General features: G+C 35.0%; 1 protein-coding gene across 1 annotated transcript; it reads right to left on the reverse strand.

Moving 5' to 3' along the window:
* Positions 1-539: 539 nt before the first annotated feature.
* On the reverse strand, positions 540-16,876 carry LOC125853802 (eukaryotic translation initiation factor 2 subunit gamma-like). Its single transcript, XM_049533552.1, has 9 exons — positions 16,752-16,876; positions 14,172-14,320; positions 13,956-14,017; positions 3,563-3,675; positions 3,383-3,485; positions 2,208-2,435; positions 1,896-2,114; positions 1,436-1,696; positions 540-1,170 (listed from the first exon to the last, which is right to left on the reverse strand). Exons 2-9 carry the CDS (start codon positions 14,275-14,277, stop codon positions 868-870), a joined length of 1,395 nt encoding a protein of 464 aa, XP_049389509.1. The 5' UTR covers positions 14,278-14,320; positions 16,752-16,876; the 3' UTR covers positions 540-867.
* Between the last annotated feature and the right edge of the window lie 7,416 nt (positions 16,877-24,292).

The following is a 24,292-nucleotide window of genomic DNA, read 5'->3' on the forward strand; positions in this document are numbered from 1 at the left end:
GGAAATTTAATCATTTAAAGAGAAGTCAATAATGGTAACATACAGTTGTAATCAAGAGTCAAGAGTTTTGACAAGATATAATGGTGAAACAACTAGTGACATCTTTACTGGACACTCATTATTACCAATTGTGTCAGCTGAAATAAACGCAACTAAGATGAATCAGCCTGATATTTTCATTGTTTAGGCCGTTATTCTTCTCCTCATACTTGCTTCATCTTTAGATCCGGCTGATAATTGCAGGGATACCTGTAAAACCATTCAATCAACCAGGTCACTAATACCTAATTACTTGAGTTAAGGAGATGAATTAGCACAAAAATCTAGCAGTTATAATTCTTCACATTATATATTTGGCATATAAAACTTTAATGCTATGCACTGGACATAAATCTAATTTAGCAGATGCATGACCAAGTGATTGATATTTATTTTAGCAAGCACCACTCAACAATTAGTCTTATAAAAAGAAAAGAGTATTTTACGAATATCAACACAGATTTGTCTTCCAAAGTTTGAAATGATGCAAAGAGATACAAGATATAAGGTGGTTCAAATTTTCTGCCGCTAGCTCAATATTTCTGATGGAACTCATTTTAACATCCACCCCAACTAATGAATTACACAAGGTACAACACCATTCCAACAAGGCAAAGAAAATGAGAGGTAGAAAGAAAAATGTCACAAGCAAGGAAAGTAAAATATTGCAGATCATGAAGTTTCGAGAACTCCAAATAATGTTTTGTTTTCTCCTCCACCTGACAAAAATTGTTCCCAGCAGCTGCCTGCCTTCCCACATCTGATACTGTCTTTTGCTGTTTCACTACTTTATCCCTGTTCTTTCAGTAACTGACTATTTCGATTCATTTAGATGGGGCACGGTGGAACATCAAGAGTAATACCAGCTTGGATTTGACCCCAACCAATAAGACGCCAGTGCTTCTCAATTCTCCGGCTTAGAGCAATTTTTTCGCCTTTGCTGGTACACACTGGGGACGTCAATTGCAGTTTCGCAAATACATTTTTAACAGCTACAACACGAGCCCCAGTTGACATAGACCCTATATTTAACATAAGGATTTCTCCCTTTGCCAACTTTGAAACTTTACCCTGCCTTTCTGTGTCCTTTGTCCTCACACCCAAAAGACGACGGAGCAAAAAGAAATTCACCTGCATTACAAAGGAGTAACGGTAGATTCAATGAAGGATATGTGAGCATATGGCCTTGGAAAATTAAATGGATCTAACAAGTGAGCCTACTTAGCTATAACTCAAAAACAATAAATTAAGAAAAGGAAATGGTAATTCTTTACAACAGATAACAGAGTACAAAACTTGTGTAACATTTTCATTACCTAAAAAACAGTTAATAGGAGATATCTACCAGTCACATTTTAACTGTCCTATTCTGGATTGTTCTGAAAAAGTCACTTACCTCTAGTTCGACGAAAACTTCAGGAAGCGATCCAACCTCCCCGAGAACTTGTCCCACCAATCGATCAGCACGTGTCAGTGTTGGATCCATGGTTGTTCCAACTCCAATAAGGCCTCCAGGCACGGCAAATTGTAGTTCATTTTGCTCGGCAAACAGTGACACAATTCTTGAATATATGGGGGTACATTTAATGTTGCCACTTTCATCCTTGACAACAATACCTGGACGAACCTCGATCAACTGATTTACCTTCAACACACCCTGCACAAAGAATTGAACTGCTGACACCAAGTATGTAACTGCTGCTATGAGATTTTCTTAAATGTCCAGGTAAGAATAAGCACCCCACTATGGTAAATGATAAAAACAAGAATCTGTCAGGTCAATCACAAAGCTCTATGACTGCGGAGATGCTGTGAGTATAGCGTATTCGCTAGTTTAAAGGAAATAAGCAACATACCTTTAAAATACTGCCACCAGCAACGCCACCTCTGATCTCATCAACTTCAAAACCAGGTTTATTAACGTCAAATGACCGAATAACGATCATATTTGGTGGTGAAGTGAAATCCCTCACAGGAATTGGGATTCGTTTCACAATATATTCACAAACAACATCAATGTTATACTTCAATTGAGCAGAGATTGGTACAACTGGGGCACCATCTGCTACAGTTCCCTGAACATGGTGTTGAAGTACAGTATCATTATATAGCTTCGTGGATCAAGCACAAAAAGAGTGCAAGGCTAACCGATACTGTATACCACTAACCTGAATAAATTTCTGAATAGCTTCATGCTGATTGATGGCGACATTTTCCTGAACAAGATCAACCTTATTTTGAAGAATTATTATATGTTGGAGTCTCATAATTTCGACTGCGGCTAAATGTTCAGAAGTCTGAGGTTGGGGACAGCTCTCATTGGCAGCAATTAGAAGTAATGCTCCATCCATAATGGCTGCTCCATTAAGCATGGTAGCCATGAGAATATCATGACCCTGCAGCAAAAGTCACAGAATAAACACATACTCTTGTTCCAAAAAATCAATGGCATATAGACTATTTTATCATACAACAAACCTAAAGAGCTAACGAAATACCAAACGTAGGGGAAAGTTTTATGCCTGGTTAATACCAATCAACAACTTCCTTACCAAAAAAAAAGAAAAGAAATGTATGCTTGCAAACTACCCGTGAGAAAGACAGAAAGAGAATTACAGACAAAAAAGATGCATTATAAACAGCATGCAGAATAGATGCTCAGCCATCTTCACCGTAATTGCGCGGAAGCATTCAATGGTAATTTAAAACGGAAAAGTTTGAAGAAAACAAAAGGCAGCCAATGGTAATTTTAGTTTATTTATGTTTTTGAAACTGTTAACTTTGTATTCCTCAGCATTAAGGGTATGCTGGCCACCTCCAAAAACATGACTACAAAAGAACTAAACAATAAGAAACAAGTACTTACAGTTCTCCTAGGAAATCTACTATATTTACTTCATCATCTACAATTTGTTCTTTACACCAAAAACGATAAGAGATACAATACAATTCCATTTAATTTAAGCATGCCAATGGTAATTTAAAACATAAAAATAGATTCCTCTTCTATGAAAAAGTACCTTTTACATAATGATATAAATGCCATTCGCTTCCACCCTTACACCTAAAGAGTACAGTATCTAAAAATAGACTAGAGAGGATAAACTGACAAACCACACAGGCCCAGATATTGGAAAGCAAAACCATCAAATAGATGCAGAAGTTTTCAGTCAACGGAACAATATGATAAGCACCTAAAACTCGAAGGGTCCAAAATGTTTTAGCTATAGTTAAGAAGATATACTATGGTATATTCCCACTTGTATACAACAAAGGTTAGTCGCCTTACCAACTCCAAAATACAAACAAGATTACACAGTAGATTGGCATATGAAATACTTACAGGACAATCAACAAAGGACACGTGTCTCAGCAGTTTCATCTTGCAGCTCTCAAAGCCAGGGACATCACACATGGGACTGTCTTCTTTTCCACTTCCATATGCCCTGAAAGGATTTTTGTTTAACTTACAATAAATCAGATGAAGCAAAAGTACACTTTTCTCTAAATTTTAAGAGCTTACTTATAGCACATGGGTCTAGGGCAGCGCTCTTCTTCACATTTGTAAATCTTTGCATTAGCATATCCAAGCTTGATGGTAATGTTACGCTCTAGCTCATTCTTAAAACGAACAGTCTGCAGATTTTAGGGGAATAATTAATGGTTACTTTCAAGGATAATAGTGTAAAGCCACCCAAAGCAACATCTTCTCAGCTTTTCAATTATTGTAAAATATTATTCTTATTGTAAGTACTAATGTTAGCTCTAGGCTTCCTACAATTCATGCATAGACATAGTAATATACCAATATTAAGAAAGCAGCCTGCACAAGGAAAATTAAGTAGAAACAAAGACTTGTTGGGATCATGTGTGAGTTTTTAAGACTCAAAAGAGAGAGAGAGAGAGAGGATCTCCATTCTCTCTAGAACCCAGTCACCAGACAACCACCCATCAGCCTTTTATCTTTTGGCTGACACTTTGGGTGCAATATTGATTAGTCCATTCCATTTCCATTAGGGATGGTGTACAAGAGAGGTGTGTAAGGAAACTCTCCAAAAAGAAGACGGCAATATCTCTCTTTACATAGTAGATTGATTCTCATAACAGAGTTCTGGACTCATTGCCTACATTTTTTTTTTGATGAAGTAAGTAGATTCATTTCAAGGCATCAAGAAGATGCAAGCTTTACAAGGATAGATCAGTTAAGCACACAAAAAAAAGGATTTGTAGCCTCTTTCTAAGCTATAGAGCTAACAAAATCCAAGAAGAGTTCTAAATTATTTACAGGGGTCAGTTTGGACCAACTAAAAAGGCTAACTAGACATCTGCCTCGCAAAAGATTTCTAGAAGTTGAAATTCCATCAAAACATCTTTTGTTCCTCTCTGTCCATAAACACCAAAAGATAACACCAGGAATCATCATCGACATACACTTGGTGGCTTTCTCGACATCCCGTGAACTCCAACTTTCAAGAGCATCCCTAACAGAGAAAGGCATGACCCAGGAAAGACCAAAAAAGCAGCAAAACATATTCCAGAGGTCTGAGGCAGCTGGGCAGTGCAGTAGCAAGTGATTGACATTTTCTGTGTGCTTGTGGCAGAAATAGCATCGGTTAGCAAGCTGGAGTTTCCTTTTGGAGAGATTATCTTGTGTGAGGCATGAGTTATACAGTGCAGTCCAACAGAAACAGATCACTTTGGTAGGTAATTTTGTCTTCCATATATGCTTCCATGGCCATTTGTCAATCATTGAGTTCCTTGAGCATAAGCTGTGATACCCTTCCTTGACTGTGTAGTGACCTTTTCTTGAGTTACCCCATTTCAATCTATCAGGCTCTTGGGGTGAAAAGGAGCAAGGCTGCAATTTGGCAAAGAGGGCAAATATGTCATTAAGTTCCCAGTCATTTAGGTTTCTCCTGAACCTTAGGTCCCAAGTGTCGTTTGATCTGTTGGATGCTATGGTAGAATTTGGTTCCACTGCAATGAGGTGCAAACTTGGAAATTCCTCACCCAAAGTTGTGTCTCCCAACCATATATCCTTCCAAAATTTGATGTGAGATCCATTGCCAACTCTAAATGTGACGTTCCCAGCAAAATCTGGCCAAAGTTTACTGATGCTTTTCCATAGACCAACTCCATATGCATCTGCTGAGACATTTGTGGACCAGTGAGTAAGCTCACCATGTTTAGCTTTGATCACCTCTTTCCACAATCCAATGTCTTCAGTTCCGTACCTCCATAACCATTTCATCATCATGCTTTTATTGTGAGCTGCAAGATCTTTGATACCCAAACCCCCTTGAAATTTAGGTTGTGTCACTTTTGCCCATTTAACCAAGTGAAACTTATGATCCTTGTTGTTGCCTTCCCATAAAAAATTCCTTCTCATTCTATCGAGCTTTTCGAGAACTTTTGCGGGAATAGGAAAGAGGGACATATGATATGTAGGGATGCTGTCCATTACACTATTAATCAATGTAACTCTTCCTCCAAAAGAAAGATACTGCATTTGCCATGTTGCTAGTCTTTTTTCAAACTTCTCAATTATTCCCGACCATATCTCGTTAGCCTTGAAATTTGCACCTAAAGGCAGCCCAAGATAAGTTGTTGGAAAGGACCCTATGTTGCAGCACATGATACCAGCTAGCTCTACCAGATTCTGCACTGAGTTTACTGGATAGATCGTGCTTTTTGACATATTTGTGTGTAGTCCAGAGACAGCTTCAAAGATGTGCAAAATCAAGTTTAGCTTAATGACTTGTGATCTATCTGCCCCACAAAATAGCAGAGTATCATCCGCATAAAGCAGATGTGAAACTGTGACATTGTTTCCCGTGGGATTGCCTACTTTGAAACCTTCAATCCATTGTAGTTGACATGCTTTTTGGAACATCTTACTAAGGCCTTCCATAGCAAGGATGAAAAGAAAGGGAGAGAGGGGGTCTCCCTGCCTTAGCCCTTTTTGAGGAGAGAAAACCTACAGGCCCTCTGTTAATGAGCACAGAGTATTTTACCGTTGTCAAACTGTATTTGATCCACCTATTCCCGAATCCCATCCTTCTCAAGATTGTGAACAGATAGGCCCAATTAAGCTTGTCAAAAGCTTTCTCTATGTCAAGTTTAAACAACAACCCTGCGTCTCCTGATTTCTGCTTCCAATCCAGCACCTCATTTGCTATCAATACAGCGTCTGAGATTTGTCTACCCTTAACAAATGCATTTTGGTAGCCTGATACCAACTTCCCAATTACAGATTTAAGTCTCTCCGCAAGAATCTTTGCTGTTAACTTGTACACACTCCCAATAAGACTGATGGGTCTGTAATCTTTTAATTCTATTGACCCTTTCTTTTTAGGAATGAGGGCAATAAAGGAAGCATTATAGGACTTGACCATATGACAGTTATGGTGAAAGTGGTTTAGGGCCTCGATTACTTCATATTTAATGACCTCCCATGCCTTCTGAAAAAAGGCCATTGTGAATCCGTCAGGACCTGGAGCCTTGTCAGGTGCACAAGCCTTGATGGTAGCATGAATTTCCTCCTCTTCAAAATTTCTTTCCAGCCAATCTCTTTCATCCACGGAGATGGATGCCATATTTTCAAAGCTAACAGTGGGCCTCCAGGGTTCATTTTCAGTGTATAGTTGCTGGTAAAAACTCAAAATTTCTTCCTTGATTACAACTTTATCATCCACAATGACTTCACCTATTTTGAGTTTATCGATGGTATTGTTCCTCCTACGACCATTGGCAACTTTCTGAAAATATTTTGTGTTCCTGTCCCCCTCCTTAAGCCACAAGCATCTTGATTTTTGCCTCCAAGATACCTCTTCAATTTTTGCTAGCTTTTGCAATTCCAACTTGAGACATAGAACTTTGGATTTTTCTTCTGGAGTTTGTGCACTGTTCTCTGAAGCATGTTCAATAACAGCTAATTCCTCCAGTGCCCTGTTTCTATTAGTGTCAATTTTGCCAAAGACCTCTCTATTCCAATTTGAGATATCTTTCTTCAAGTATCTGAGCTTCTGGTATAAAATAAAATCTGGTGTCCCATTAACAGAGTAACTTTGCCACCATGTTTTGACCTTCTCCAAGAAGCCTTCTTCCTCTAGCCACATATTTTCGAACTTGAAGTAAGATGGATTAGACTCCCAATCCCCACATTTCAAGAGTATAGGCCTGTGATCGGAGACAACACTAGGGAGTGCTAATTGATTGATTGCGTTAAAACAGTCATTCCATTCTGGGGATATCAGGAACCGATCAATTCTTGATGCTTGAATTGGATCGTCTCCTCTAGTCCAGGTATAGAATGCCCCTGCAAAGGCAAATCCATGAGGCCAAGGTCCGAGATGGTGTCATTGAAGCTACTCATAGCCTTGGACCTTCTTATGCAATTGTATCTCTCACTTTCAAAACGACACACATTGAAGTCGCCTCCTATGACCCAACTGTCATCCCACAGTCCTCTTATTGCTGCAAGCTCATACCAAAGATCTTCTCTTTCAATGTTTGTATGAGGCCCATAAACTCCAGTGAAACACCATCGGAAATTTTCCTGCACACTTTCCAGCATACATGAAACTGTATAGGTCCCCTGAAGTGTGCTAATATTTACCCAGTTCCTCTTGTCACCATGTCTCTGTTTCTAATGTTGGGTTCCGTAATCAAAAGAATTGACGAACTATGCAGAGATCACTTATGAGTTATGGCAAGGTAACAAGGAGATTAGTCAAACGAAACACGAATACAAGAAACAGAGAGGTTTGGGGATTTGAAATTTGAAGAGCCACAACAAGGGTCAAGACCTAGGTAGAACCTAAAACATCTAGAATTGTAACAGTATCCTCTGTGTAGAACTGATTACACCAAAAACAAAACAAAAAAAGCCAAATACAATTCAAAACTTGATCTTTTGCAGCAAGTTGCCACTGGCCCACTGCCCTCAAAACATCTGAAATTCTTTTCTTTCCAGATTGTCCACCATATGCATGTATGGGACAGTTCTCCATCTATCTTTGACCCTTGTTTGAGCTCTTGCTTCAACCCAACATAAAAGAACTTCAAATATCTAAGAATGCCTCTTATTTCGATAAAGACCTTCCATAGCTGATTTGTTATATTGCAATGTAGGAATAGATGGCTAACTATCTCAGCTTCTTCTCAACATAAGTATCACCTTGAACAAAGTGAAATTCTCTCTTGACGAGATTGTCATGAGTCAAAACAGCCTCTTTTGTTTAGTAACCAACAGACTACTCTATGGAAATCTTAAATTTCTTCATATATGTTTTCATGGCCAATTAGCAATTTGGTGGTTAGATAGATTCATCATTTTTTTTATAACCGAGAAATCCACCTTTACTTTCATTCTCCTTTAAATTATTCCAACTGTTTGTAAAATTCAGCCACTCTAGTCACCTCCCAATCATTTAGCATTCTACTAAATACTATAGCCAATCTTGAGGAGTCACTTCTGCTACTGTCTTCTGCTGATGTTGTACTAGACAGAAGATATCAGGGAAAAGAGCCTCAAAAAACTCATCCCCTAGCCAATTATCTCCAAAATAATATATCGTGTCCATTGGATACTTCAATTGATGTTTGGTTCTTCATATCAGACCAGAGAGTCCTCATGGATCTCCATAAACTGACCCCATAGGCTGCATTAACTTCCTTTGACATCTACTTGTCTTCCTCTCAACATTTTGCTTTAATCACACTCATAATATTTGAGTTTCTTGAGAATACATCATTTACCATTTTATCTTAGAGTGTCTTGTTTTGCAACTGCAGATTCCAAATTCCTAGTCCACCATGAGGTTTACCACCTATCAGGGATTTTCGTTTGACCAAATGAAAAGCTCTCTTCTCTTTGTTTCCTTGCCATAAAGAGGATCTTCTGCGTTTGTCAATCCTTTGAACGATCCCTACTGGAATGGGAAATAAGATATGTTGGTACTTGGTAGAGAGTCTAGGACTGAATTGATGAGGAAGTTTTCCTCCCATAGATAAATATTAATATTTTCATCTAGACAACTTGTTTCATACTTCTCACCAACATTGTTCCATGTAGCCTTGGACTAGGATTTTGCACCCAATGGCGCGCCCAAATAAACAGTAGGTAAATTACCTATTTGTAACACCTCAAGTGTTTACGATTATCCTTTATCTCGCATAGAAGGCTTACGAGCCTAAGTTTGAGAATTTTATTGTAACATCGCTTGTGTTCGAAAATATTAGTTTTAAATTAAAATTTGATAAGAATATGTTTTTAGTTTCTTCCTAAAATGTCCTAAATAATTATAAAAATTATTTAGTTACAATATAGTTGTGTATGTATTATTTTTATAAGAGTTTTATAAATTAGTAACATTTTAACGGAGATAGTAAGTCTTGTTATGTCAATAAATTATTATTATTTGTGGTAGGCTTTGTTCAAAATAATTTTCTATTAATTATGATATATTTAAAAATTTATATATATTTTAGCACGAACCAACGCAATACCCGAGCATATACATAATGGGATAAAAGAAAGATCTTAATGTGCCACTCCACTTCCACGTGGAAGTGGAGGGAGAGTACAGCGAAATTAAATGTGAAGGTGGTGGCATATATCATTTTTAACTAGGCATTTTATAATATGATTGTACAAATAAATGTGGAACTTAAATTACTGTCGGTCATGTGACCTTTTGCAGCATATGAAATCTATATATACATATTCACTTCAAAAGTCCTCCCCATTATTTTCATTATACATATATAACTTATACAAATTTTCTTCAATATATATATTTCTCTTTCCATATATATATAAAAGCATATGCATGCAGGGAGGAGAATTTTTAGTGGAAAAATATATTCTTGACTCTATCTGATAATTGAAAGAAAATCGAGTAATACATCAAGTTATTCAAGCCTGTATTTAAGGTATGTTAAGGCAAAATCCTTCTTTTTCATATTGCATGAATCTTGAACATTACAAATTGTCGAATGAGTCATTTCTTCTTTTACTATTTTGTTGCTAGGAAGACCCTCTATGAAGGGCATTGGGATGTCAGCTGATTGTATTTTGTATCTTTGTCGTATAATTATCACCCTTATAATATTGTGAAGTCAGTTTGACAGTTAAGTTTGGCAGATATGTTGGAATGTTATTATGTAGTATCCAAGGGAGTTGTTAAACAATTCTTTCTTGTTAGAAGCATTTACGAAAATGTTATTTGAAAACAATACTACTACTAAATCTTTTACTCTATTCTTTTGGTCATATACTTGTCAAGAAATCTTGTTTCTAAAAAGGACCATACGACTACCAAATTAGAGTCGTTTATAAATCAAGTCAAGCCTGTCAGTCTTCCTTTGAGTGCCTAAAGGACTAATTTTTTAAAGTTAAAAGTCGAGTCAAGAGCTTTAAGTCTATTATGAGTTTTGTAAGCCTAAATGGACATAGGAAAGTTAAATAAATTCATGAGGAGATTCTTTCAGCACCTTAAGATCCTTATGAACATCTTCAGGTTTAAGTTACCTTTCTAAAGTAGAGATAAGTATTCATGTTTATTCTAAAAGTATACGAGGTTCTGCAAGACATTTGTATCTTATACGAAAGTGATTACAAGATTATGAGAAAGAGTACAGAAGAGCCAAGATTGGCTAAGTTCTTGTTATGGCCTACTATGTGCATAAAAAGTTCATAACATATCATGGTATGTTATGCATTTGCTTCGAGCTATAATCAAAGGGAAGGGGGCCTATTTACCCAAAAGACTATGTATATTGTACAGATGACCACAAGTTGGCAAATATGATGTCGGTTAGCTACCGAAAGGCACCACCATTGCTAGCATTTCGTTGGGTATGTCATTCATTTGCATCTATATATATATATATATATATATTTTCACGATACACGATTACACAAGCATATCATGCATACTTAATTACTATAAGGTCAGATGTTGGCCATGGAGGCTATCAGAGTTTCAATTTAAGGTGGTATCTCTATTATCCTTTTTAATGCAACTATTTATAATTCTACTTTCCACCTTTCACACCAGTACATTTTCATTCGTACTGACGTCCCATTTCCTGGGGACACTGCATTCGTGTTGCAGGTTCAGACAGATGTCTTGATCAGCCTTTGCAATGGGGGTGTTGTCTCAGCTGAGGATTGTAAGCTCCATTCTTCTTGGAGCTGTTGGTATATCTATAGGTTTTACATACTTGAGTTTTGTATTTAATTGTAAGCATCTTTGGAGCATATTCCCAACCCGTTGAGTTGTAGAATTCTTAGAGACTTGTGGACATACTTTGTTGGGTCTTCTAAGCTTCCATTTTTATATCCTTGTCGGCTTATTGTATATATGATTTCAGTTGCAGCCTTGTCGGCTTGATAGTTCTTTATCACTTATGTTGGCCTTGCCAGCCCTTTCATTATGCCATTGATATTGTTGTGACCTTGTCGGGCAAGATATTGTTGTGACTTTGTCGGTCAAGATATTCTTTATCAGTTATTGTTTCAACAGTTGATTGTGATGGCCTTGTCGACCCTCGATGTTCCCTTTCCATTATGTTTCAGTGGCTTTCTCGGTTAAATAAGGTATCGGGTGTCTGTTGCGCCTCCCCTAGTTTAGGGCATGACACTATTGTTCCTCCCATAAGCATTGCAAATGCCCCATGTCATTTACTTCATTGATAGAGATAAGATGGCTCTTCCTCTAATCGATGTGCACACATGATCTAAAATGCCTTCAAATAGGACCAGAATAACTCTTAGGAACCTCAGTTGTTCTTCTTTTGTATCACAACAGATTAAAGAGTCATCAACATATTGGAGATGCGTAACCTCCCAGCTCCTACAGCCATTCTTGGCCATCCTAAAACCCTTGATCTATCCATTTAATTTTCTTGTCTTAACCATGTAGTTGAGCCCTTCCATAGACCATAGCTAATATGAACAAAAAGGGAGACAGAGGACCTCCAGCCTAAAACCTCTATGAGCAAGGAAAAATCTTTCGGGAGATCCATTTATGGTAGTGGAGAACCTGACAGTAGAAATGCAATGTTTTGTCCAGCTAATCCATTTCTACTGAAACCCTATTCATTGCCATATTTTCGGAAGGAAACTCCAATAACACGGTCATATACCTTTTCAATATCTAATTTACATAAATTTCCTGGTTTCTTTTGCTTGAAACTAGAGTTCACAGCTTCATTAGTTATCAAACAACATCCATTACTTGTTTCCTTTTGGTAAAAGCCATTATTGTGAGTCCATCATCTTAGCCATCACTCTCTTTAGTCTTTCCATAAACACCATTGAAATCACCTTGTATATACTACCAATCAAACTAACAGGCGTAAAATCTCTCAATTCCTTTGCTCTTTGTCTTCTTAGGAATGAGTGCTACAAATGGATTTGGAGGTTCAATTGTGAAGAATTTTACTGTCTCTAAGTTTGGCATGTTGAACCATTGAGTCACAAAACCTACTCTCCCTCCTCTCCGGTTGAGTATCTAAAAACATATCACAGAATTATGGGAAGTATTCTTGGTAAATTCACAACTAGCAATTGGCAATGGGCAAAATTAAATTCTTCCATGACTCATTGCTTGGCCATCCACCCCTAAGAATCTTTTTCCAGAGTTATTTATCTACTTTTCTAATCAATTGGCTACTATAGCTAAATATTGAAAACTTGACATTTTCCTCCATTTGTTGCAAATGCTTAACTTACTACCTCAACCCAAACAATATCCAAACTAATTTCTGTGGAAAGGCTCCTCAAAGTACATTCACAGTGAAGAACTTCTATTCTTTGCTCGCTAACCTGATCACCAACCCACAATGGCCCTGAAAATCCATTTGGAAGAACATGGCACCACACAAGGTTAAATGATTCTCTTAGTTAGTTCAAATGAAGCTAGCCTTTCCCTAAACAAGCTCTAGAGATAGGTTTTCAATTGTGTAACAAATGTAGCCTTCGCAAAAAAGAAGGAAGGTAACGATCATTTATTCCTTCACTGCAAGTTCAATGCCTAGCTATAGACCCTCTTATTCCACATCACATGCCTTAAGTGGTGCATTTCTGGCTCCACCCTTCAGCTTCTTCAAGGATAGCATAGAGAGGGTTTACATAACTAGTGCCCTTTGGGACACCATCCCACTTGCTATTTGGTCGGTCATTTGGAAGGAAAGGAACTATAGGTTTCTGAGAAGGAAGAAGATTTTGCACCTGTCATGAAGAACAATTATATATTCTTGCTTAGGCGTTGGTGCAACACGACTCCATTAGATGTATATGATGGTTTGTCCATTGTTGACTTTATTAACTCTTACATGACTTGTAATGGCAGCATATTTTTTTTTTGGAACTCTTTGGGGTGATGCTACTTCTATAAATAAATCACCATGCCAAAGCAATCATTGAGAGCTACCTAATTACAAACACATGAATATCATCAAAGACCTCAAAGTTGTTAGGCTAGCGAAATTTCTAATATAGGCTCCATCTCATGTAGCAACTTAACCCATATGGTTTACTTCGCCATGCTATCTAAGGGAAATACTGCAATGAGTTTATTTTTGTTCACCAAAAGAGAACAAAAAGAAAATGAGAAACCCTCAAAAAGAAGCTTCTTTCAAAAAATTAACCAACAACGCAATTGTAGAAATGAAACACTAATAATTGGCGGTCAACGTATGGTTATACTCATAATGGATTATCTACAATAAAGGTGCAATACGAAACTGTGGTGATATTTTAGTAAGATCAACGTATGCTTTGTAACCAGGTAAGAAAAAGTAGATTAAAAGAGGCACTGACATCCAACAAGAATCTTATGAACTAAAAGAACAAACCTTGTACACCTCAACTAAATGCCATTATAAGTCGGAAAATAACAATGTACCTGTACACCAGATATAGCTTTTACAACTGTTGACTTTCCGTGAGCCACATGGCCAATGGTACCTGGCAAATGAAATTAAATTCAGTACCATCTCCAGTAACGTGTAAAAGTGTTTGTCCAGAAAAAGGAAGTAAGAGAGACAAAAATCAGAATATTTTACTCCAATACACAAAATACAGAAGAACAAAGCAGTTAAAGGTTAAACAGCCAGTATACCAATGTTGATTGTAGCCTGACGAGAAATCACTTCAGGAGAAAGTGGATGCAGCTGTGTTACATCCAACTTACTCAGGTCCTGCTCCATCAGTCCTTTTCGAGACATTTTGGCTGTTCTTCGAGAATTCAGAGGTCAGCAATTCGTGAGTCTGTAATTCAGAACTGTAGATAGAGAACGTCATCAACAAGCAGTCTAGTAACAAACACAAGGTATAGAATCACAAATAAGAGAACTTCATTAAGAATAATTGTTTTGCTAGACTGAGAAGAATATCACTCCATTCTTATTCCTCATTTTAATCACTTACTGAAGGAGTGTGGGGTTCTGGCATTCGGGATTTGGCAATGCACAACAAAAACTTACTGATGAAGTGGCATTGGAGGTACAAGAATGAAGAGGAAGCTTTACGGAGAAAGATCATCGAAGCAAAGCATGGAGGAGAAGATACTGATGTACAGTGGCGGAGCCACCCTATTATGAGGGGGTTCATCCGAACCCCCTTCGGCGGAAAATTATATGATTTATACATGGTTAAAATAATTTTTTAGATATATATAGTAGATGTCGAACCCCCTTCGGCTACTTCGTGTGTCTATTTTTTTAAATTTTGAACCCCCTTATTGAAAATTCTGGCTCCGCCATTGCTGGTGTACTAGTATCAGTTCTTCTTCCCATGGTATGGGACCATAGAAATACATTAGTAGGCAATATGAATTCAGTAGCACACCACAATTCATATCAGAATAAGAAATAGAAAACAAACATTATTCTGGGTGGATAAATGGGCTGGAAATAATAGCTTGAAGGAGGATTACCCTGTCCTATTTCAAAATTGCAAGTAATACAGAGGCTACTTCCGTCAGATGAGAGAAGGCCACTCTTGGAATGTTCATTTCAGAAGGAATTGCAAGGATTTCGAGATAAATAGCATGCGGGAATTTCTGAGAAAATTGCTGGCACTCAGATTCAGATGTATGAAAATGGCAGATTGTATTGGGGGGAAGGAGACGCAATTCACAGTAAAGGAATGTTATGGGAGGATATCTATATGTAAAATGTGATTGAAAAATGGCCCTGACGCTGAAACCAAGATCCATACAAAAATAGCATGCCTTAGTTGGATAGCTATCAGGGGAGCTTCTCACACTCAAGACAGTTGAGAAGAACTGGTATTGCATTGTGCAGTAGATATTTTAAATATACAACAGAAAGTGTACACCACTTATTTTGCACTATCCAGTAATAAAGTGTGTATGGATTATGTTCTTGTTTGGAGTCGCTTGGGCAATGTCCTGCAACCTTAAAGAGGCTATGAGGGCTGTAGCTAATGGTTCATGCCTGCATAATTAGGACCATTTGTAAACAGACAAAATAGTGTTGCACTGATGGGATCTCAACTCCCTACTACATTTTTGAAAGATAGATGATTGCCTACTCTTTTTGCTTGGTTATTAACTGAAAAGTGTAGATAGTTCTCATATATCTTTGGATCTTCTAAGCTCCTTAAATTTTAGTTGGAGATATGTGATTTTGTACAAGAGCTAACTCCAATCAAACCTACTTACCTGATCCAAAAAACTATATATATATAGCAGAAACTTGTTGCGAAAGTAGTAGAAGATAGAACCTTATCGACTAAACAGTAATCAAACGAACACATTCCAATTGGAGAGGAATTAATAATAATTTCCAAGATATCAAATCAGTAATACGAGGTATTTTAAGAGTTGATAGAGCTTGTTATAAATTTGCTAAACATGCCCAATTGATAGGAGACCGCATGGCAGTGCAACAAACATAAATGCCAGAAACTACATTGTTGCAACATATATTAGGGAAATTTCTTTTTTCTTTCAGTCCAAATATGAGAACAAAAAAACCACTCAAAATGAAAATTAATTAAAGATACTAGAAAATTCCCCCTTCCTAGATTTACTCTCTCATTTTGCTTGTGCCTCCACTCGGAATAGAATTAGTCAATAGGCACAAGCAAGCATCGCAAATCACAAAGATAAGCCTATTTGCCAGCATGGTGGATAAGGGTCCTTTCCATCATCCGATGCAATATTTCAAACAAAGCATAAACTATATGCAATTGTGAACACAAAACTGTATGTTTGAAACAGAAATGCAATATCATCACAAGATCAAAGCACGGACTACCATTGATGATTCATCTATTACAGCTTTTTTGCTTCCTAATTCACATCCGGGAAAAAAATGGTGGAAATCCGTATGCTTTCCAATTAGCATAGACAGCCAGAACAAAGAACTGACGAACAAACTTAACAGATTTCTATAAGCGAGAGAGCATAACTTCAGATTAAAACACTCACAAAACCCTAATCGCAAAAATATCATCGCCAAGTACTTTATCGTTACACAAAATAATTCCATTAGAGTTCCGTAATCAAATGAAAACTAGAATACATTTATAACAGCAAATATAAGCAAATGACTAAGAAAAATCACAGTGAAATTAAGACAACAAAATAAAAATCGATTGGAAAATAAAAGCTTTGTAGGAGACGACAAGCTCAGCGGCAACGCCGTCGACGGAGGAAGGACGGTGGACTCACCGGAGTAGAGTGGAAACGGTGCGGGACAGCCGTCGGAGTGCAAATGAGAGAGAACGCGTGAGGTGTAATTTTGGCTGATTAATATTTACTTTGATACCACCAATTTCTTACAAATTAAATTACAAAAAGATCCATTACTTTCAAATATTTTCATAGTTTTACTACCTTGATTATCAGATTCAACACTCAAAAACCAAATAATATCAAATTGTTGTAAAAATGGATGGCCATGTAAGCTTTACATTGTGGTAAATTGATGACCAAGTAAAATTATTGTAGAAAGTTTCTTTTTCCAAGTAATATATTATCCTTTTGTGTCTATAAAAGACACTATAAATGGTTAATGAATATACACCTAAATAGTTATTACTCTTACTTTTACTCTCTGTTTTCTTCTTTCTTTGCTCCTTTTATTTGATTTTTAGTATTTTGTTTTTATTTTATAACACATTATCAACACGATTGTTTTTTTTATTAAGAAATATGTTTAAGCAAGTTGATCTAGACATATAATTTTATAAAAAGATTTTTTGCACTAGAATGATTGTAAATCAACAAATAAGTTTTTAACAAAGTTTATGCATAAACTTGGTGTTAAGAGTCTTACCTAGCTTAGGGAGCTCTTTGTTAATGGAAATCAAAGGAATAGGCTAGTGAGGGCAACATCCCTTGCTAGGGAAGTTGTTAAAGATTCACTTTCGATACAAGATTTAAGAGCCAAACAATCAGAAAATTAGGATTAATGGATGATTTAATTATAGAAGATCATTATAAATTATCATACCATGTCTTTCTGAATCTTTATCATCATGGGTAAGTGGAATCTTATTTTTGTTTCTGAAAAAATTGAAGGTACATAATATGTTGCAAGTATATATTGATAGATTGTTTATCACATTAAAATAATAGTTTGTCAATAGAACATAAATGTGGATAAAAGACAAAAAGCACTTACAGAATAAATGTGTTCACATAACAAATTATGAATAATGTTTACTTTTTCTGCGGTTAAAATTCCAATAATTTCTAAATTAGATGAAATTTATTAAATTCCAAATTAATGGTTACTTGCCTTTAAAATGATGTTTATATCATTAGTCGGAGAAAATCAGATAAAATATATCAATACTATTCTATTTTTTCTAGATCTATGAAATTCTTACAACTTGAAGCTTGATGTTTTGATATGAAGTTTGAAGTAATTCTATAATTTAATTATGAACAGAAGAAGAGATACATTTCAATTTATTTTACTAATACATATTAATATTGTTATAATGGTGAGCATTTTTCATGATCTACAATATGTATCATCTTGATCTGGAAATATTTTGTTCGTCGTCCATAATACATTAGTGACAAATGTTATATGATTTGCTACTACGCTATTTGACACATACTGACAATGAAATTATTGGTCGCTTTAATCACTCATTTTATTTTTAAGCTTCATGGATCATTAAGAGTTTATGTCATTCATACTAACAATATTTTCTTTGTTGTTATTACAGATGGTTGATTTGTTTAAGGATTTCAAATCTGAATCCTTAATAACGGTGGTTACGATAAAAGTTTGACAAAACTCAAGGAAACACATGATTGTCCATAGTGATAAATTAAAAAAAAAAAAGGCTTGGTGGTTAGTTTTGAATGTTATGTCATTGATTGATAGTAAGACGGTGTATTCAAGTTTCATCGCACCAAAAGGATAAGACATTGATTAAAGTCTTGATGCGTCATGATGATAAGATTTTGGGTTCAAGTCCCATCATATTTTGGCCTAACACACCTTTATATGGATAAGACATTGGGTTAAAGTTCAAATGTAATATATTGATGATATAATGATAACTGAGCAAATTGATATGCTCTTGATAAAAAAAAAAAATGTGAAGCCCGTCCCATTGGATATGTTCCATTCTTTGAGGTGAATGTGATAGCAATACATTAAAAGTCTTAAAGATGACAAGATAATTTTATGATTAAACATATGAATATGGACGTGAAGGGTCAAAATTATAATAGGCATCATTGTGATAATTATACATATAAAAAAAAAGAACATTATGAGTTCTCAAAATGGCCTTTTAAAGAGTGAAGGTAATTTTTGTCATCAAAATGATATGAAAGGTCATTAGAAACATGTTGTTATGAGACCTAATAATTTGATAAGTTTATAAATCCTCCTTCAAAGAAAAGGATGAAAAAGTGGTGATACACTTGACTTTCAAAAAGTGATGTTGAGGTATGTCATATGAATATGATAAATTTCAAAGCATGACGATGAACTTCTAATGAAAGGAATAATTATGAAGCATGTATATATGATTATCGTCAACTCGTTGAAGAGAATGTGATTTATGATAAGTATCATGAAAAGTGGACCACTCTTGAAAGTGAATATGTCAAGAGATGATGAAAATTATAAATAAAAACATACTCATGTATGATTTAATAAATACCACAACTCACCCCTATGGGAGGTTAGAGAGAAATAAAGAAATTTTATGTTGGTATAAATGGTCACTGGCAAGTACTTTTAGCACATCACAAATATTGTGGTACGTATTATGATGAACTATTGAAATGACAAAACAAGGAAATAATTCTTGACCACAAAAAATTGTTATTGATTATGTATTTTTGTACGTCAAAAGTATTTTGCCTGATATTAAACAAAAGGGAGGAGATACTAATGACAAAACTAAATCAAGAAACAAGTTTTACTTGTAATGATTTTGACCATAACAATAATGATATAAATTTTTCATGAAAGAGATGTTTACCACACAAACCATGTTATGAAATATGTGGTAGTATCTAATGTTAATTGTGGGCCTTGGTGAGCTAATGTGCTACTACCCAAAGAAATAAAATTACTCATGATATTGGAATTGTAGTAAGTCTCGAAAAAAAACTTTAAAGTTTCAAAGAAATAGTCAAAAATAAATAAATTATATTGAGACTATAAAATATGAAAAGATTTAAGATCTTCATATAATTAAAATGGGTTATAAATATGTATGTGAAAGGTTACTCGTGTTTTCATGTTGTTTGTGGTAACTAAATATGAACATGACGATGGAATCACATGCAAAATAAACTAGAAGTTTATTGAAATAAGTATCAGTTGGCATGACCGGTTGATGACCATCCCGGTTCAAAAATGATACGAAAATAAATGAGAATTAATAAATTCTTCAAGAATTCTCTTGTATTGTTTGTTCTCATGATAAAATTATCATTACACCAACTAAGGTTGAGATTATATCTCTTGAAATTTTGAAATGTATAAAAGGTGAACATGGGCCCGTTCACCTGTCATGTGGACCATTTACTATTATATAGATGCATCTATGTTACTGTCACATGTGCTTTATTATCAACTTGCAATTTGATTTTTGCAAATGTTGTTTGCTCAAATTGTTAGAGAACACTTCAAATTGTAAAATTATATTGATGATGTTGATTTATATCCAAGTGGTTTAAGCAAAAATTATATGTCTCCAACTATAACTAAATCATTGGTTATGAGAACAAAACTCCCAAAAGAAATTTGGTATGAGATGTGTTATTTAAAGTGTGGCAACACTTGTACGTATCAAGCCAACAAGGTTCCCCTATCACAAGTGGTTCAGGGTCAGGAACCAAATAATTCTCATCTAGAAATTTAAATATGCGGTATATTATTCCATTACTCCACCATTACGCAATGCACAAATATGAGTCCCCAAATAAGGTTAGGTGAATGTTAGATTCTCTAACATTTGGGGGGGGGGGGGGGGGNCCGTGACATAACACTTTATAAAACCTTGGCAAAGGTTCAGGTACTTGTAAATGATAAAAAATAAGTGAGCTTGATAAGTTATGTCACATTAGAATCGATATCAAATAACCGTCGACGATAACTTGAATATAATGTGGCGCTCAAAATTATAAATGGTAATGAAGATCTTGAAATTAAATCTGTCGAAAGTTGACAGCTAAATGATTGGCCAAAAGAAAATACAATTCAAGTATTTTTCTATTCACTTGGAAAAGTGATGTTTTGGACTTATTTTGTCCATATACCAAGATATAATGTTAGTGGGGCACAAATGAATTATTGTGCGATAAGCAAAATCGTAAAATATAAAGTATGAGTTGTACATTGAAAAATAAAGATTTTTCGCAAAAGTCCTGACATTATTGTATGGAGATGTATACTCCCAAGGTGAATGCAATGAGGTTTCTTTCCATCTGACAATATATGAAAAATTTGAATACGCATGATGAATGATTATCATGTCTAGCTAGACAGTAAATATTATATGAAAATCCTTGAAGGATTTAAAAGGTTATAAAGCGATTTCATTAAATAGTACCCCAATGGTTGTAAGATCGCATATTATAAAGATCAATTTTGATATCATTAAAATGGTTAGAAAGTACCATGTCATAGTGCAATTGGTGAACTTATGTATCCTGCTATCATTATTCACGGTAAATAATTTTATTGGTATGCATGCAAAATATAACATCACTCTTATCGGTGGAGATATTAGAGTGAATAAAATATCGATATAAATTATTTATTCTGATCAATTGTGCCAAGATTTATTGATCGTGAAATTGCAAAAAATTATGAAGTTTGAACTCATGAAAGTTATATATTTTCATTTGGAAATACTGTCATTTCAAATCATTCCACAAGACAATCAATTTTACTGAAAATGTTTGTCAGTGCTTGATTGTTGCTGCTAACAAATCAAACGAGCAATTTGTCTACATCGACAAGATAACGAATTGAGTGTTTTTTAAAAATATATTTGGTTGAGATCAATAAACATACCCAGAGAATGTGTGATCTTCCTTCGAAAAGAGATATTCCAACAACATTATATGAAGACAATGCCTCGTGTGCTCAATTAAGAGGAAGATACATCAAAGAAGACTGAGCAAAATATATTTCATCAAAGTTCTTCTTCTTATTCATGATCTTCAAAAAAAGGGTGTAGCCAATGTTTTACATTTCGTATTCACCAAGGCATTATCAACCTCAACCTTTGAGTAATTGAGATATAAGATTGGAATGTGTCATCTTTGAGTTGTTAAGTGATGTTTTAATCAGGGGAGTATAATACGTGCTGCACTTGTTTTTCCTTAGCCGAGGTTTTGTCCTACTTAATTTTTCTGGTAAGGTTTTTAATGAGACAACTACCAATGCGTATTACAACTTACAAATATATGTGTACTCTTTTTCCTTCACTAAGATTTTTCCCATTGGGTTTTTCCTAGTAAGCTTTTAATGAGACACATTATCTATTGTTGAACTTCAATGAGTAGTAAATACATCATATTGTGATACCATTACACAATTTTCCTGGATAAGCTTAAAATCAAGAAGACAACTTACAAAAAGATCCGCAAGCAAATACCTCTATACAACTTATAAGAAACTCCGCAAACAGATTCCTATAAGCAGCTCACACAAGCAGGTTTTTTAAAAGCAGCTTACAAGTAGCTCAACAATTTTTTTTTTTTGACATGGACATTCAAGGAGGAGTGTTGTAAAAATGGATGGCCATGTAAGCTTTACATTGTGGCAAATTGATGACCAAGTAAAATTATTGTAGAAAGTTTCCTTTTCCAAGTAATGTATTACCCTTTTGTGTCTATAAAAGACATTACAAATGGTTAATGAATATACACCTAAATTGTTACTACTCTTACTTCTACTCTCTGTTTTCTTCTTTTTGTGCTCCTTTTATTTGATTTTTAGTAATCTGTCTTTATTTTATAACACAAATGACTTTTTTTTCTTTTTCAAATGACTTGGGTGAACTTTTACTTTGAGAGAAGGGTGTGTTATGAACTTTTGCTTATTTGGTAAAATTGTATTGAGTTATTTTTGAATTTTAGGGTATGTTTGATCATGTGAGACGGAATTGTGATACAAAATTATATGAGATGAAGTTGAAGTTTTGTTGAAAGATGCAACTTGAATTTTTAAGTTATACTAGTATACGTGTCCGCACGATACACGGATAATATTAAAGAAAATAATTTCATTATATTTATGCTCGAATATATAGTATACACTTGTCTACACAAAAAAAAATCATTTCAAAATTTGATGTCTAGTTTTCTTCTTAATAAAGCAAGCTTCAAACACATTATTGAATCTGATCAATATGTAATTGTAAAAAAGGGTATTTTTGTGGGGAAAAGGTATGCTTGTGATGAGATGTTCAAACTGAATGAAATGAATAAACTTTATGTTGGTGTATATGCATTTTAATTTATTATTAACATAAAATTATGCATATGTTAATGGGTATAGATTGTGGTAAAAGATGACTATTAGGGGACGTTTGGTGTGAGGGATAAAAATAAATAGTGATGAGATAAGAAAATAGCGATGAAATAATTTTTTTGTATCTTGTTTGATTGTCGTGTTTGAGATAATTTATCCCACCGGCCATTTATATCATAGTGATGGATGAGTTATCCTATATATATGGTGGGATAAGTTATCCCAGGATAGCTAACCCCAGGATAACTAATCTTGGGATAACTTGTTCCCTACCAAACGACCCCTTAGTTCTTGTAACTCTCATGGTCATTAAATTATTGTAACTCATATGATCATTAGTTTCTTATAACTTATGTAACATCTATTACATTTATCTACCCACATTACTACCCCTCATTTTATCCATTGATTACACGAGACTTCTTCAATTATAAATAAATGGTGGATCTTCCTTTGTGTTAGGATGAGATGAAATATGTGAAGTGTGGAAAAATATTGTAGTATGTAGTAGTGAAAGAGAGAGTTTAGACAAAAAAAATATTTTAAGTCTTCAACTATATTCACTATATAAAAGAGAGTATATGTTGAAGGAAGATGTTCTAATGTGGAGCTTCGGATCCTTCTACTAATCTGGAGTTGTACGATGTTGTTGGGTTGTTGTATCCTGGAGGGGGACAAGTCAAGAGATATATTGTTGGATCAGTGTAAATTATACCGCAATGGCCTTGAATCTCCTTTAAGAAAGCAAGATATCCATGGCTCATCCTAAAAAATTATTTATTCATTTTTGCTAATTTTGTTTCTAACGGTAATTTATTATATTTATGGTATATTACATCAATACTTTATTTCAGGAAACAAAGAAATGGAAGTTGGAAGTAATTCTATTTTAATTTGAGTGAGATTGATCATTTACTAAAAGAGTATGTATAGGGAAAGTTGTTGAAAGACTGACTGAATCATTTGAGATGCTTAATTGTTAGTTCAGCTTCCTAGATGTAATTAACTTTAGACATGTATTGATGCCATAATGCCATCCAATATAGAAGAGTATTAGTTTAAGAAAATTAAAGAAATGATTTAATCAATTTGAATGAATTGTCCACCAAATCTGCTTGATCCAAACTTCATCTATGAATAACTACTTTTAGAAAACATCTCTACTAATAAGATCATATGAATGTTCCTAAAACCAACATTTGGGAAGGCTAACTAACAACACTATATAGAATTATATATAAAGTCT

This window comes from Solanum stenotomum, chromosome 1, assembly GCF_019186545.1.
Source record: "Solanum stenotomum isolate F172 chromosome 1, ASM1918654v1, whole genome shotgun sequence".
NCBI lineage: Eukaryota > Viridiplantae > Streptophyta > Magnoliopsida > Solanales > Solanaceae > Solanum > Solanum stenotomum.

Excerpts from the sequence above, each read along its gene's own strand:
- LOC125853802 (XM_049533552.1), bottom strand. The coding sequence starts at position 14,277 with ATGTCTCGAAAAGGACTGATGGAGCAGGACCTGAGTAAGTTGGATGTA. Across the intron at positions 3,486-3,562 it reads CCTAGACCCATGTGCTATAA|GGCATATGGAAGTGGAAAAG; the intron begins GTAAGCTCTTAA and ends AAATCCTTTCAG. Across the intron at positions 2,436-3,382 it reads TGTCCTTTGTTGATTGTCCT|GGTCATGATATTCTCATGGC; the intron begins GTAAGTATTTCA and ends CTTTTGCTGCAG.